This window comes from Gopherus flavomarginatus, chromosome 8 (assembly GCF_025201925.1).
Source record: "Gopherus flavomarginatus isolate rGopFla2 chromosome 8, rGopFla2.mat.asm, whole genome shotgun sequence".
Lineage (NCBI taxonomy): Eukaryota > Metazoa > Chordata > Testudines > Testudinidae > Gopherus > Gopherus flavomarginatus.
In genome coordinates this window covers 85,874,391-85,890,614 of record NC_066624.1, presented here as the reverse complement: position 1 = coordinate 85,890,614, position 16,224 = coordinate 85,874,391, and the positions used below count along the sequence as shown (strand labels likewise).

The 16,224-nt window shown below is 46.9% G+C and overlaps 1 protein-coding gene across 5 annotated transcripts in view; it reads left to right on the top strand.

Annotated features, from left to right (window-relative positions):
- HLTF (helicase like transcription factor) overlaps positions 1 to 16,224 on the top strand; it is a 119,523-nt gene that overhangs the window by 51,224 nt on the left and 52,075 nt on the right. For 3 of the 5 annotated variants that reach the window (XR_007776020.1, XM_050965830.1, XM_050965826.1), the window contains exon 25: positions 1 to 96. Coding sequence is in view for 4 of the 5 variants with exons in the window: in XM_050965830.1 (XP_050821787.1) it covers positions 1 to 96 (96 nt within the window). In the remaining variant the exon portion in view is untranslated. Of the gene's footprint in view, positions 1,324 to 12,089; positions 13,118 to 16,224 lie in introns of those variants that run through there. The other 2 variants (XM_050965828.1, XM_050965829.1) reach the window with 2 other exon arrangements.

The window sequence follows — 16,224 nt, the reverse complement described above, 5'->3', positions numbered from 1 at the left end:
TTCATTGTGAAGAACTCAGTGGAAGAAAATATGCTGAAAATCCAGAACAAGAAGAGGGAACTTGCAGCAGGAGCCTTTGCAGCTAAAAAGCTTACTGTTAGTGAAGTAAAACAAACCAAGATCAATGAAATTAAGACTCTGATTGATTTATAATTTTGTAAGAGGATAGGTCAATCATTCTTTCTGAATAAAGGATATAGTACTATATTTGATGTGGCATTAGTTTTTATGTGCACACACTCTGTGTGTTTATAATTATGCTGTTAAAGTACTTTGGCGGATAGAATATAGACTGTGAAATCAGCTGAAAAGGATAAAAATTGGTTTGACTATTTAAATGTTAATTAAATTCTTTAAATATTTTTGTAGTCATTAAACTTTTATAAAAAGTCATATTTCAAACATTACAGCATTTCTGCATACAAGTAGTTTATTTGAGAAGTGGACCAAAAATATCAAAACAGAATTATATAACTTATTTCACTGTGCATTTTTATTTGTAAATTTCTGACCTATTTCTAGAATGAAAATGAAAATTGTATTTTTCTGGCACTCTTTGAAAATATGACCATCTGTCCCCACCCCCCGCCTCCCGAATAGAGACATTAAAAAATGTAAATAAAATGCAGACTAGAACATAAAACTTCCTTTTAACCAGTCAGGTCTTGTTCATTGTGCTTCAGGACTGATAGTTTATAGTAATTGCAAAACTAAAAATGTGTAACTCCTTGTGAAGACTAATATTTAATTATGGATTTATTTTCTGTCAGTCTGTATAGGTAGTTATAAAATATTTTATAAGTAAAACAGAGGAAGACACTTTTGTGTATAATGTACAGTTGCAACAGGGAATGAATGCTCAAGAGTCTCCAGGATTTTATCAAAGTGAACTATTTTAACTGTAAATATAAAATACTTACATTTTAATGTTTTCCTTCTGTTAAATAGAATTCCATTTAAGTGTATAAAAATTGTAATTCTATATGATTTTTTTTTGCGCTATGTGGGAAAGAACACGTACATTCTAGTTTTGGCATTAGTACTATTGTATGTAACCAATCCATGTGTTTGGAGTTTGGAATATGCCACTATATATAGTTTTGCTGTATGCAGTATACAAGTATGTTGTGCATTTTTTGTAACCCCCACTTGGAAAATAACTACAATTTCCTTTTTAAGTGGTTAGAAACTTTATAATTTTCCCCCCATCACTAAATACTTTTTTATATATATAAGTTGGAAGATGCCATGTGGAACACTGATCTGTCTAGAACTTGATTTACAGGGGAAAGAGCAATTTGATTAAAAATTACTCAAATGTTAGTTGAGAATCTATGGTTCTGTTCTTTCAAACTTAGTAAGTAGCACCAAAGAGCTGAGGTTGGGTATCACCTCTCCCACCTACCTCCTCCCAGCTGCCTCTGTCCCCAGACATGTGCTTCCTTACTGTTCCATTCTGCCCTCCAGTGTGATAACTGACACCTGGCTCAACTAGCATGGGCTCAGAATTGGAAGCAGGGAATTGTGTCTGGGGAAATTCAAGAAGGGTTTCTAGTAACAGGGAAGTGGGTCAAAATTTGCTTTTGACATGTTCCTCTTTCCATTTACCATCAGCTGGTCAGTATTCTAGCTGTTAGTGCAAAATTGTAACTGCACAGCAACTGCACATCTAATGAGATTAGTTTTGGGTGAATAGTTTAAATTCTTAAAATTAAATATAAAGGGTAGAAGTTCCTATTCTGTACAGATATAAAATAACAGATTCATATCCATTATATTTATATTTTTCCTTCTGGTTTAATGGTCCTAACAGGAAAGGCTACTTAACATGACTGGATAATTCCATGGTGGTGGCAATATTTATTTAGTCTATTATCATAGTGCCCAAAGGCACTCAATCAAAATCAGGGTCCCGTTGTGCTAGGTGCTGCATAAATAGGTAGGAAAACATGATTCTTGCCCCAGCAGATTACAAATGTAATTTAAAACAAGATGCAACAAGTGTGTATGAGAAACAGTAGTATGGAATGGGGAGGGAGGATGAAGCTAACTGGTAATTCACATTTACCTAGTTATTTGCATGAATTTACCTTCTACCTAGCTATTATCAGGTGATGACTTCATGCAGGTCTTACTGTACAAATATGTTTTAGGGAGAAGATGGTAGGACCTTCATGAATTAGGTTGGGGTAGACGTTTTATGCACAAAGGATGGAGGGGAAGAACTGTATGAGAGCATGACATAAGATAACACGTGCAGATAAGTTGGAAGGGCTTGGATGATGAGGACAAGATGCTTGAACTCTGTAAAATGGGGAGCCAGTTGAGGAACTCAGAGGAGTGATATGGTGAAGGCAGGCAAAAGCTTGATCTTTAACAGCTTTGTTTTGAATTGACTTGTGTGGCTTAATATGGCTTGTATGGCTTAGGGAGAAGGTGGTTGAGGAGATGATGGCCTGGGTGAGAGTTTAAGCTGTGTAGTAAGAAAGAAAAGGCAAGATTTTAGAGATGTTATAGAGGAGGAACTGACAAGATTTGGATGCTGCCTTGATGTGTGGGGCAAGGCAGGGAGGAGTCATAGTAGCCAGTTCTACCACCGCCAGTAACAAGGCCTAAGAAAATAGCTTCAGGAATGATGACTCTTAATGTGTGACTCTTAGTATTTGCCATTTAAATAGCTTGTATGGCCCCAGTCAGCCACAAGCAGGTATCCCATATGACCACTGTATAAACTCAGTGCATTAAACCTCATGCTGTAACAAATGTAGAGCAGGTGTATACAAGCAGGTCACCCGTATGCAGTTATGCCCCTTGGCAAATTAAGTTTTCCTTGATATCTTTGTGGATCCAATTAGTGTGGTTAGAAGTAGGAAATCATTTTTGCTTATGGATCAGAGGTGGGTTTAGCACTGAATCTTCCCTGCCTAACTTTCCTCCTCCCACTCCGAAGAAAACCTCACCAGGTTACACATCAACTGGTCCTATTGTATGCTCTTCTTGATCAGCCTTTTAACCTTTAATTTGTCCTGAGATATGTGGACCTAACAATGCTAAGGTAGAATTATGACTGTTCTGGACGTTAGATTATGAAATGACTAGTAGCCTCACTGGGTATGTCTACACAGCAATTAGACACCCATAACTGGCCTGTCCTAGCTGACTTGGGCTCGTGGGGCTTGGGCTGCAGGGCTGTTTCATTGCTGTCCAGACTCTGGGGCTTGGGTTAGATTCCAGCCTCTAGTACCATGTGTGGGTTGGGAGAGTCCTAGAGCTCAGGCTCCAGCCTAAGCCCGGAAGTCTACACAGCAATGAAACAGCCCCGCAGCCCAAGTGAGCTCAAGTTGGCTGGTGTGGGCTAGCCATAGATTTTTCTTTGCTGTGTAGACATGCTGGAGTGAAGCAGATTAAAATTAATTCTGGTGGCGGGGTGTTCAGTGGTTTTGCCCTTTATTGCTGCTCTTCAGGGGGGCAATATATATTCTTCTTCGAGTGATTGCTCATATCCATTCCAGTTAGGTGTGCGTGCGCTGCGTGCACGTTCGTCGGAAGACTTTTTACCCTAGCAACACTCGGTGGATTGGCCGGGCGCCCCCTGAAGTGGTGCCGCTATGGCACAGGATATATACTCCTGCTGACCCAGCCACCCCTCAGTTCCTTCTTACCGCCCGTGTCGGCCGTTGGAACAGTGGAGCGCGGCTTAGCTGACTTCCACTTCCCTAGCTACTCGTAGCTCTCTCGTTAATTATTGTGTACATAGTTGTAAACTTTTTATATAGTTATACTTAGTTTATATGTTTATAGCATAGTTAGTGTAATATAGTTAAGAGGGGTTCGGGGATTAGCCCCTTCCCCGCACCCGGTGCTGGGGCGCATGCCCGGTTCACCGGGTTTTAAACCATGCTCGGCCTGTCGCAAGCTGATGCCGACAGGAGATCCACACGACTTCTGTCTGAAGTGCCTCGGGGAATCGCACCTGACAGCTAAGTGTCACATTTGCAAGGCTTTCAAGCCACGAACAAAAAAGGAGCGGGACTTCAGACTTAAACAGCTCCTCATGGAGGTGGCTCTCACCCCTCCGCCTTCAGCGCCGAGCACCGGTCAATCGGCGGGCAGAAGCACCTCCTCGGCACTGGACCACGCCAGTACTGCCAAGGCCTCTTGGCACCGGCCGTCGCCGGCACTGAAGTCGGCTCCACACTGCTCCCTCTCCCTGAGGTTGAGAAAGACTAAGACTCCTGCTGCTTCTGTGCTGCCTGCACTGCAGCCAGAGAGCTCGTCTAAGTTGGATCGCTTGGTGCCGACACTCGCCGCAGCACCGACAACGTTGGCACCATCGATTCCGGTCCCACAAGGACCATTGAGTCTGGTGCCTGTTAGCTCCCCGGCGCGAGCCGCAGTAGAGCTTACTATCCCATCCACACCGGAGACGTTCTCAATGGCGAGGGATCTGATTGCCATGACAGAGCCGACACTGCCTCTACCCCCGGCACCGCTGGTGCAGGTAATACAGTCTATAGGCAAGCCGGCCTTGATAAGACCACCTTCTGTCGGCACAGCGGATGTTCTAGGTCCCGACGGCGCTCCCGCTCCCGACGCCGCTTGCAGTCCCGGCACCATTCTCCTCGATACCGGTCACTCTCGCGGCACTAGTCGGCATCCCATTTGCCGGCCTGCTACTCTCGGCACCTTTCCAACTCCCGGCACCATGACTCCCGTAGCCGCTCCCAATGTCTAGCCTCAAGATCTTGGTCGACCTCCCGGCACCGCTCTGGTCGCAGGTCCCGATCTCATTCCCGGTACCGGTATGCCTCCCAGTACCGGTCTCCAGTGCCGAGTTGAGCAAGGTCCGCTAGAGACAGAAACTCTGCCCAGGGCTTCTCCGCTCCTCCATGGCCATCCAGACACACTTCAGTGTCGTCCCATGCGGACAACTCTTATGCTCAGGACCGCAATTCTGATGTGCCCACCGGAGTCTTTCAAGAGGCCCAGATCCAGGACCAAGGCCCACATCAGTGGTCCTTCTGGACACCTTGGGCATACCACCAGGCCCAAGGTGCTCCAGTAGTTCCATCTCGCTCTGCCCCATCAGAGCACCGAGTGCCAGAGGCTACAGCTAGCCGTCCCCCTCCGGCTGGTATGGAGGAAGCACCAGTCCACCCACCGGTCTCCCTGGTCCCACTGGAGCAGGAGGCTGCCCAAGAGCAAGAGGCCACACAGGACCCACTCGTTCCTGGCATTTCCTTTTCCTCTTCTCCAGATGAGGCGGTGGCAGGAACATCCTCCTCGGGCCCTCCTCCAATCGACCTGAGAGCCCATCAGGACCTCCTCAGGAGGGTAGCACTCAATATGAACCTCCAGGTGGAGGAGGTCCCAGAGGTAGAGGACCCGGTAATGTGCATTCTGTCGGCAGATACCCCCACCAGAGTGGCTCTACCATTTATCCGGACCATCCGAGCCAATGCCGACACTATATGGCAATCTCCAGCCTCTATCCCTCCTGCGGCCAGGGGAGTCGAGTAAATACATGGTACCCTCTAGGGGGTACGAGTATTTGTATGTCCATCCTCCTCCCTGCTCACTAGTTGTTTGGTCCGTTAATGAGAGGGAGCGCCATGGCCAACAGGCGCCAGCCCCGAAGTCGAAAGAGGCTAGGCGAATGGACCTGCTCGGCCGCAAAGTGTACTCAGCAGGCGCCCTACAGCTCTGTGTGGCAAATCAACAAGCCCTGCTCAGCCGCTATAATTACACCACCTGGGCGGAGGTGGGTAGGTTTACGGAGCTACTCCCTCAAGACTCCCACCAAGAGTTCGCTGCCTTCTTGGAGGAAGGGAAAAAGGTAGCCAGAACTTCCCTCCAGGTCTCACTAGATGCAGCCGACTCAGCAGCCAGGACTCTGGTCTCGAGTGTTGCCATGAGACGCATCTCATGGCTGCAGGTTTCCAACCTCCCACCGGAGCTGCAGTATACTATCCAGGACTTGCCGTTTGATGGTAAAGGTCTTTTCTCGGAAAAGACTGACCCTAGACTGCAAAGCCTGAAGGACAATAGGGTCATAACGCATTCTCTAGGAATGCATACGCTGGTGACCCAACGCAGGCCTTTCCGTCCCCAGCCTCACCGCCCGTACTTTGTGCCTAGACACAGACAAAACTTTGGGAGGCGGCGCGGATGAGGTGGGCGTAGACGCCAGTCAGGACCCCAAGGGGGCCAAAACCAAGGTCCCCCGAAACAACCAGCGGGACCAAAGTCCAACTTTTGAAGGTGCGCCCGAGGACAGCGTACCAGTTACAGGCCAGGATCCTTTTCCTCCCTTCTCCAACTGTCTCTCCTACTTCCTCCTGGCGTGGTCCCAGTTAACCTCAGATCTCTGGATCCTACGCATGGTGGAATATAGATATCACTTCCAGTTTGTTTCAACCCCGCCCTCCCACCCTGTTCCTCTTCAGGGACCCCTCTCACGAGCAATTCCTCTTGCAAGAGGTGTGGATGCTCCTCGCCATGGGAGCAATAGAGGAGGTAAGAAAGGACAAAAAGGGCAAGGGGTTTTACTCCCGTTATTTCCTAATCCCCAAGTCAAAGGGAGGTCTCAGACCTATCCTAGACCTGCGAGGACTCAACAAGTTTATGATAAAGTTGAAGTTCCACATGGTATCCCTGGGGACCATTATCCCGTCCTTGGATCCTGGAGACTGGTATGCTGCCCTCGATATGAAGGACGCGTACTTTCACATCACCATTTTTCCTCCGCACAGGAGGTACCTTCGCTTCATAGCCGACCATCAGCACTTCCAGTTTACGGTCCCGCCCTTTGGCCTTTCTGTGGCCCCAAGGGTATTTACAAAGTGTATGGCCGTAGTCGCCGCATATCTCTGCCGACGTTGGATGCACGTTTTTCCGTATCTGGACGATTGGCTCATCTGAGGAGCCTCCGAGACCCAAGTCACCCAGCATGTGGGCATCGTCAAGGACCTATTCACACATCTAGGCCTTATGATGAATATGGAGAAATCCACTCTGGTTCCCACGCAGAAGTTAGACTTCATAGGAGCTACCCTGGACTCCAATCTAGCCAAGGCCTACTTACCACAGCCGTGGTTTCAGGCAATGGCAACAATCATCCGAGGTCTACAGAATTCCCTGACGACCTCAGCTCGCACTTGTCTCAGTCTCCTAGGTCACATGGCTGCCTGCACGTTCGTGACCAAATACGCCAGACTCTGCCTCCGTCCTCTCCAAACTTGGCTCAACTCGGTATACTGCCCGGGTAGGGACCCAATAGACATGATAGTCACCATTCCCCCGAGTACTCTAGGCTCCCTAGACTGGTGGCTGACTCCCTCCCTGGTGTGTGCAGGGCTACTGTTCCATCCACCCCAACCCTCAATGTCCCTGACGACAGATGCGTCATCCCTCGGCTGGGGTGCTCACCTCGGACGCCTTCATACTCAAGGCCTCTGGTCATCTCAGGAACTGGCGCTACACATAAATGTCCGAGAGCTGAAAGCAGTCCGCCTGCCGTGCCAGGCGTTCCAGCAACATTTACAAGGCCTTTGTGTCTCAGTGTTTACAGACAACACAACGGCCATGTATTACATAAACAAACGGGGGAAGATCAAGTCCCTCCCTCTTTGTCAGGAGACCATCCGACTCTGGGACTCTTGCATAGCCCACTTGATAGACCTGGTAGCGTCCTTTCTCCCAGGGGTTTGGAACACTCGGGGGGATCAACTGAGCAGGTCCTTCCTGTGCCATGAGTGGTCGATACGCTCGCATGTTATTCATTTGGTTTTCCAGAAGTGGGGATTTCCCCACATAGACCTGTTCGCTTCCCGCGCAAACAGGAAATGCCAGATGTTCTGCTCCTTCCGGGGTCTCTCACCGGGATCGATCTCGGACGCATTCCTAATGCCGTGGAAGAACCAGCTGCTCTATGCCTTCCCACCGTTCCCGCTGGTTCACAAGGTCCTGCTAAAACTCCACAGGGACAGAGTGCACCTAATTGTTGATTACTGATTACTTTCGCCCGCGCTCCACCGATATGGCCAACGGTGCCTGTTATTTACCAGGTAACGAGCGCGATGATTGGACGAAGGTTCGATCACTGGATGTCTTAGGGGTGACAAGCGCCCTGGGGTTGCGGTAGGGAGAACGTAAATAACGAGGCGTGGGGTTAAGAATGGTGGATTTATTAGATAGATCACAGACACGAAATTGGGAGGGGTCTGATAGCGATTACAATTTTGGCTTACAAAGTACTACCAGAACAAACAAACAAAACTAATATGATTACAAATAAAAGCTGTCCCTGGGGTTGTTCCAGGTCCCAGTAATTATTTGGGTTCTTCCACAGATTAACAATACTGCTATTGCTAGACATTAATATAATTACACTTTTGATTACAAGAGCTAAGCTTGTCGTGAGACTTTGGCCGATCCCCCTTGCTTTCAAGGTTGCCTGGTCGGCGGGTTTCCCCTTGCAGGAACCTTGGGGCGGCTGGAATCGGCTTTTGTCTCTGACTCTTAAGCAACTATAAGCTTAGCTAATCAGCAGCAAGGCATACTTACAAACACAAACAACAAAAGTTTCATCACCGCTGGCAACGGGTAGGCTTCTAAGTACACGGAGCCGAGGGAGACCTCGAGTTGATCAGGCTCGGTTACAGACACGGGTTTTGGCTTTCTCCCTGCCCACCACTTTGCGAGGTGGACAATTATATGGGTCGTGACGCGTTCAATTTTTTGGCCAGGTTTTTCCTAATTAGGAGATATACAGATGCCTCGTAACCCCTATGGGAGGGGGGACTGCCTGGAACTGGCTGACCACAAAATTTGCCTAGCCCCAACGGTTACTTTCGGGAGATGCTTCTCGTTTGAGAGTACGTGCATGCTAGTTTCCTGAGCATGGAGGCCAGGGCAAAACTGCCTAGGGCTGTGGCACTAACACTAATCATGATCACCCCAGCATGGCCCAGGCAACACTGGTACACCATGCTGCTCGACCTGTCGATAGCCAACCCAATTACCCTGCCACTCCACCCAGACCTCATAACTCAGGACCACAGCAGTCTTCGCCACCCAGACCTGTAGGCCCTTCACCTCACGGCATGGCTGCTGCGTGGCTAAACCAGTCAGAGTTGCGTTGCTCTGCTTCAGTACAAGAAGTACTCCTGGGTAGCAGGAAGCCTTCCACTCAGTCAACGAATTTGGCCAAGTGGAAGCATTTCTCCTGCTGGTGCGGAACGCAGAATGTTACTCCCACTGAGGTCTCAATCCCTACCATCTTGGACTACCTCTGGTCTCTTAAGCAGCAGGGCCTGGCGGTATCTTCATTGAGGGTGCACTTGGCGGCCATCTCTACCTTCCACCCAGGGGAGAGTGGCCACTCCGTGTTCTCGCACCCTATAGTTACTAGATTTCTCAAGGGCCTGGAACGCCTATATCCCCAAGTACGCTGCCTTGCCCCTACCTGGGACCTCAACCTAGTCTTAAACAGACTTATGTCTCCACCATTCGAGCTGTTGGCAACTTGCTCACTGCTATACCTGTCCTGGAAGACGTTTTCCTCGTAGCCATTACATCGGCCAGACGAGTCTCCTAGCTTCGAGCGTTCACTTTGGACCCACCGTTATACTGTCTTTCACAAGGACAAGGTGCAGTTGCGACCACACCGAGTGTTCCTCCCTGAAGTGGTATCGGCCTTCCATACCAATCAGGACATCTTCCTTCCGGTCTTCTTCCCGAAGCCTCACTCATCTCAACAGGAACAACAATTGCACTCCCTAGATGTCCGTAGGGCGCTCGCATTTTATATCGAATGGACAAAGCCCTTTTGTAAATCACCCCAACTCTTCGTTGCAGTGGCTGACCGAATGAAGGGCCTACTTGTCTCCTCCCAGAGGATCTCCTCTTGGGTGACAGCATGCATCCGCACTTGCTATGACTTGTCTCATGTTCCCTCGGACCATCTCACCGCACATTCTACCAGGCTCAGGCTTCATCTGCTGCCTTCCTGGCTCGTGTAGGAAGGCCCAATCCAGGAAATACATCGCGCGGCTACCTGGTCCTCGGTCCACACCTTTGCTTCGCATTATGCTCTGGTTCAACAGTCTAGAGATGATGCAGCCTTTGGCTCAGCAGTTTTGCATTCTGCCACATCTCACTCCGACCCCACCGCCTAGGTAAGGCTTGGGAATCACCTAACTGGAATGGATATGAGCAATCACTCGAAGAAGAAAAGATGGTTACTCACCTTTGTAACTGTTGTTCTTCAAAATGTGTTGCTCATATCCATTCCAAACCCGCCCTCCTTCCCCACTGTCGGAGTAGCCGGCAAGAAGGGAACTGAGGGGTGGCTGGGTTGGCAGGGGTATATATCCGGTGCCATAGCGGCGTCATTCCAGGGGGCTCCCAGCCGACCCACTGAGTGTTGCTAGGGTAAAAAGTCTTCCGATGAACATGCACGCGGCGTGCGCACACCTAACTGGAATGGATATGAGCAACACATCTCGAAGAACAACAGTTACAAAGGTGAGTAACTGTCTTTTTTGTAGTGACTAAAATCTGCAGTTTAGCCTTAGGCCTCTGCCTTCCTTCTGAACCTGCTAATTCATCATCAGCTGCTACTGCTCTGATGCTGAAGGATTGAAACCACAGGTCTAGCCCTAGGAAGGATACATTGATTATATCAGTATTGCCTAAACCGAGTTGGGAAATAGCATGTCCCAGAGATATGAATGGGGTGTCAGGCTGGAGCAAACCTACAAGTCACTGATTTGCCCCCTTACCCAAAAGTCAAGAACAATAGTTTAATAAATCTAAAACGACTAGATATTTAGATAAATAAAAACATCTGTTTATATTAGGCACAACTACAATGAAGCTTAATCCTCAGACTTTGTAAAAAAATCTGCTCACAAACTGACATTCAAATCTCTTTGTGATAAACCATTGCTGGGTTAGGTACATGACGGGGAATTTTGCACCTTCCTCTTAAAAATCCAGTACCGTACTGCTCACTGTTGAAGATGAGATGCTAGGCACTCTCATCCCTTTAGTCTAATGCAGAACGGCATTTCTCTGGAACCCAAAAAAGTATTTGATTCTGAAGTGATTGTGCTTTTACCACATGCTGCACAACGAAGGCAGCTTTCAGTAGAAATAATTTAGGGATACAGATGGCTTCAAAAAGGCTACTTTAAGTAATTTGCCTGTAATCTACCTGACCATTATACCATAGGTGGATATGAAATTTTGTCTGCTACTTCTACTCCAGTTGAGCATGTCTTCTTCATAGTACCACCAGTTCATTTTGAATATGGCTACCTAATATTAACTTTAATCTGTTGTGCTGCTTGTTTTGAGCAAAGTGTCATGGGAGTGGGGGAGGGTAAATTATGGCGAGACTTGCTCCACCCTAGTCTTGATCCAGTTCTGCCTCCTAGTTGACACCTCCATGTTGCAGCATGAATTTACTTCTCCACTCTACTGAAGTGTTCCGATACAATGATGCTGGGAAACTTTATAAACCACCCGTGGAAGATCTCACCTACGTCTTCGTATATTGCTTGGGAAAAGAGAATGGTTAAAGCTCAGGATGAAGGTTTTCTTTTTGGGCCTGTATTTCCTTCAGTATATCTAGCTAAGATAGCCAACCACAATTAAGACAAGTACCTGTGTGTTGAGTTGGCTTCCCACTTATAAAGGGGGCTGAGCAATGAAAGACTAGGGGATTGATTGGGGGGAATGGGTTCTAAGTGGCTATCCCTCTTGGGGGGGATGTAACAATGTGCTTCAGTCTTTGCTCTTAAAATGAGATTTGGGACTACTAACTTTTCCATTGGAAGTGCCCCTGGATTCCAAGAAATGAGTAATGGAGCTTTTGTCTGATTCTGGAAGAAAGTGTATCAGTAATTCATAGGGGAAAAACTGGAGTGTAAATTTTGGCAACATTAAATACCAATTTAAAATGCCCCGTGGCAGGGGCTTCTCCTTCTGTTAGTTACTCCTGAGGGCATTCTGTGCCAAAAACTTAATTCTGTGCACAGTATTTTAAAATTCTGCATTTTGTCAAATAAATGTGGTGGCTCCAGCATGGCATTGAGAAGCATAGGCCACTGGCTGCACAGAGATGGGAGATCATGGTGCAGCTCCTTCCTGGGACACTGACTCAGTGGTGAGGCTGCACCCATCCCTAACACAGCGCAAGGACCAGGCCTGCCCCTCCGAACCAGGTGACCCAGATGTGGGCATGCTGGCTCAGGAAGGTAGGATCCAAGTATAGAGGGGCTTAGTATTGGGAAACCAGGTGTGGGTTGATGGGGTTCTGTGTGGGGTAATCTGGGTGTGGGTGGCTCTGGCTGCACAGGGGCTTGTTGGGGGGAGAGGTTCTGGGTGCAATGGTAATGGGATTCTGCAGGGGGGTCCAGGTGAAGGTGGTTGGGGCGGATATGGGGGGGGTCTAGGTGGGTAGAGCTTGGAGAGTCCAGATGCTGGGGGAGTGGGGTGGGGATCCAGGAGCAGCAGGTGAGGGCTTGGTAGGGTGGGGATCCAGGTACAGATGGCTCGTTGGAGTGGTCCCAGTGTAAGGGGAGTGGGGTTCATTGGGTGGGGGGTTCTGGGTGCAGGGGGGTGAGGCTCAATGGGAGGGTCTGAGTATGAGGGGGTCTGGATGCACAGAAGTTGGGTGGATTGGTAAACAGCTGCCTGCACAGTAATCCTGCTTCCTACAGCTGGGGTAGAAATCGGGGGGTGGGTCTGACCCAGTCCTGGATGCTGTGCAGGGGAAGAGGAAGTCCCATACTCCCCAGTCCAGCTGGGACTAGCAGCTGAGCCTGGCACAGGGTAGGAGCCACCAGATGGGTCTTTTCCAGTCCCATCCCTACCCTCCAGTGATTTACCTCTCTGCTGGCTGCCCTGGGCACCCAAACATACTGCTGGGCAGTCTCATGACTGCTCTTCCCTTTGCTTCCTCTGTCAACGAGTCATTTTTCTGCAGGGAAACCAAGAAAGCTACAGGGGACACAAATTCTGTGCATGTGCAGAATTTCCCCAAAGTATGTTAGTGCTCTCTTCACCATGTTACAGCTGTTCTAGCATAAACAGTTCAAATATTATGCTTTATAAAAGCAGTTACTCTAGCACGTGGAGCCTTACTGCTTGAGTCACTGACCATATCCAAGGAAGGCTGAGATTCTTGGGGCACTAATGTTATGCACTAGTAATCTTTTCATCTTTGATTGCACTTTTATGTCAGGCACATGAAAACTAAACTAGTATATGTTGATAATGCAGAAGCAGTACTAACCTACAGCATGGATCAATAAAATTTATTAGCAAAAGTAGCATATGTTCTGCAAAGACATCACTTGGGAAAGAGGTGTGCATATGTTAATCTAAGAGCAGGGGAGATTCAGGTGCATGAAAACATGCAAGAGAGTGCACAGAGGTGTTATATCTTTTTTCTGTTGCTATGGTGAACCATTAACTTCAGCATTAGAATATGACAGGAAGATTTAATATTGCATGGTCAAATTCAAACTTTGGAAAATACTGTGAGAATGATCACTGTAGATACTGGTCAACTTATACTACTGCAGTTAAGCTTTGTTCAGCTTTTACACTGTTTCTTGTCATGTGTTGCCATAATTCTGCTCTCATCTATACCTTACACCTTAATCTCACTGCAGAAATTGAAGTAGAGGTAGGAAGGGTGTACCTTTAGTAACACCCAAAAGATCAAAGTAGTGGGAATAGGTATTTTCTTCTTCTTTCTGCAGCTTGGAAATATTTAATGAACCAGCAGAGGCTGGGAATGTAGCTGTCTGCTCACATGGTTTGGTTGGTCAAACCATGGTAGTCTCTGCCTAGTTGAGATAAAAGTTTGTAGCATATGTTAATTTTGAATGACCTTCCCCTACTTTTAAAGAATTGAAAATGTTTTATTGGCATGTTGTATAGAATTTAAGCTCTAAGTGCTAAATAACTATGGCTTTCTTCCAAGGCTGGCCCAATAGACCTTTTAAGTTTCACTGAACTACGATAACTATGGATTGAAGGAGTTGCAGTCTACAGCAACGGTAGCGGATGCGTGTAAGTTCTGAGATCAAACTAGCTCATACCTAACAAATTTTCAAACTATTCTACTGAACTGACTGCATCTTCTATCAGGTACAAATGGAAGCAATTAAACAGACTGTTTCTGCTCCCCAGCTCTCTCGAGCAGTGATGTATAGCCTTTCTGCTTAATAAAACATTTACTTAAAACAGTTGTAGCTACTAAATATTTTTTAGGGAAGAATCTCCCCTAAAATTAGAACTCCCGTGTTAGCTTTTAGGCCAAAAGCTTCATTAGTTGTCAAGTTGGAAACAACACACTTTAAACTCTCATTAAAAGATGAGGTCCTTTAAACTGTTAATTCAGTAGTATGGTTCCATGGACAATCTTAATTCTGATTGTATATCCTCCACCTAACAGTGTTAGGGATATTTTTTTTCTCTCTCAAACAGTGGAAACACTTAACAGAAAGTGGCTACTGTCTTTTCTGTGGAAAACAAGTGAAGCCTCACATTTCTTAGCACATGTGATATTGAGATCTACAGTAAATATAGCATGAACACAGCTATAGAAGTGAGAGTGCAGCTCTTGGTTAACTCCTTTGGAAGGAAAAACACCTTGCCCTCAGTGAGTTGGATGCCTAAGGAATGCTTAGATTCATTTATATCACGTTCATTTTAACTGGCAGTTTCCTTATACTGAAAAAAGAAAAATTAAATTAAAATGCATACAGACTGCTCAGATATCTGGCCCTTGTTTTTCAGAGGATATGGGAAATCTTTCCTAACTAAATATCTAGATGCTTTTCTACAGACCTTCATATACCACTAGGGCCCAAACCAGACTGCCATTAAAAAGGGAACATAGTACTATGTCAAAGCACTGGCTGAGTTTTAAGTCATTTCAGATTCATGTAATGAAAGCTATATAAACAGTCTTGGTAGAGAGTGTTCTATTTAAAAGCAGACCAATTGCTGTAGCTACTGTGCACTCATAGTTGCACAGTAACAAACATGCTACCACAAGCCGTATGCACAGGCCCAGTATGTCAGTATTGCGGTATTCAGGCAGTAAATAAACTGGTGTGCAGAGATGGATGCTGTTGCAATACTACTGATTGTGTGCCTCCATGGAAGATCCTCTGGAGGAGTGTTTACTGGTAGTAGGGGATTGGTGGTAATTTTGTTAGTCCTGCTACATACAATGGTGAACTCCAGGCTTGCTAGTCCTGCTAAGTAGGATGTTAAACTCAGAACTAGCAGCTGGCACCCTGTCAATAGTTATTAGCATAGACTCTTCACTACATCTTGAGTAAGATAACATGCCCCTTTAAACATGTGCACAGGTAATATTAGAGCAGTGATCAGGCACTAGCATAGTAGGATGAATTGGTGACTGCAAATTAATGCCATTGGCTGCATCCAAAGATACAGGCTGATATGGACTAGCTGAAGGGTAGGCAATGGAAAGTTCTGGGAGTGATGGTTAAACCCTTGAACCTTCAGAATGTGTGAGATTCTTTTATCACACATGTAGAATATCCTCCTCACCCTACCCCTGCTACACACTTCATGAAGCTGGTATGTATTTGGAGCTATACTAGACTTTATTGCAGTGCCTGTGCTCCTGCCACGTACTGCCTCACCTCATTGCCTAGCTATTCAGGCCAGCAACTAACAATGGAGTAGGTGAGGAGGCAAGCCACAGTACCTTGTCTTACTCCATGCATGATTCGCATGTAACCCTTCTTCCCCATTGGAAGTACATTAAGTACTAGGGTGCTATGCTGGAACCTGGTGTATTGGACTTTTAAGCCACGGGTTTGCTCAAGGCAGAGATGTCAACTTCTACTGAAAGTGTTCCTCAGAGCACCCTTTGAGGTCGCTGTAGGATTAGAGAGATTTTCTTTTTTGAAAGCTGGGGAGTAAACCTTTCTAGTCTCTCCCAGCTGCTGTATGCTAGATTGCTTATTTGCCCCCAGCTGTCCCCTAGTAGGCAGACCTCCTGTATGTTCCATCTCCTTGAAGCACTTTTGGTTGATCTTTAAGGGATAAGATCCTCTGGATCTCAGGTCTGCTTAGCTGACTAGCTTGTTTCAAGAGGTACTCCCTACAGGACTCCTCTGCTCCTAGTCTGATGAGCAGAAAAGTGAGTGTCTTTACTCATCACTC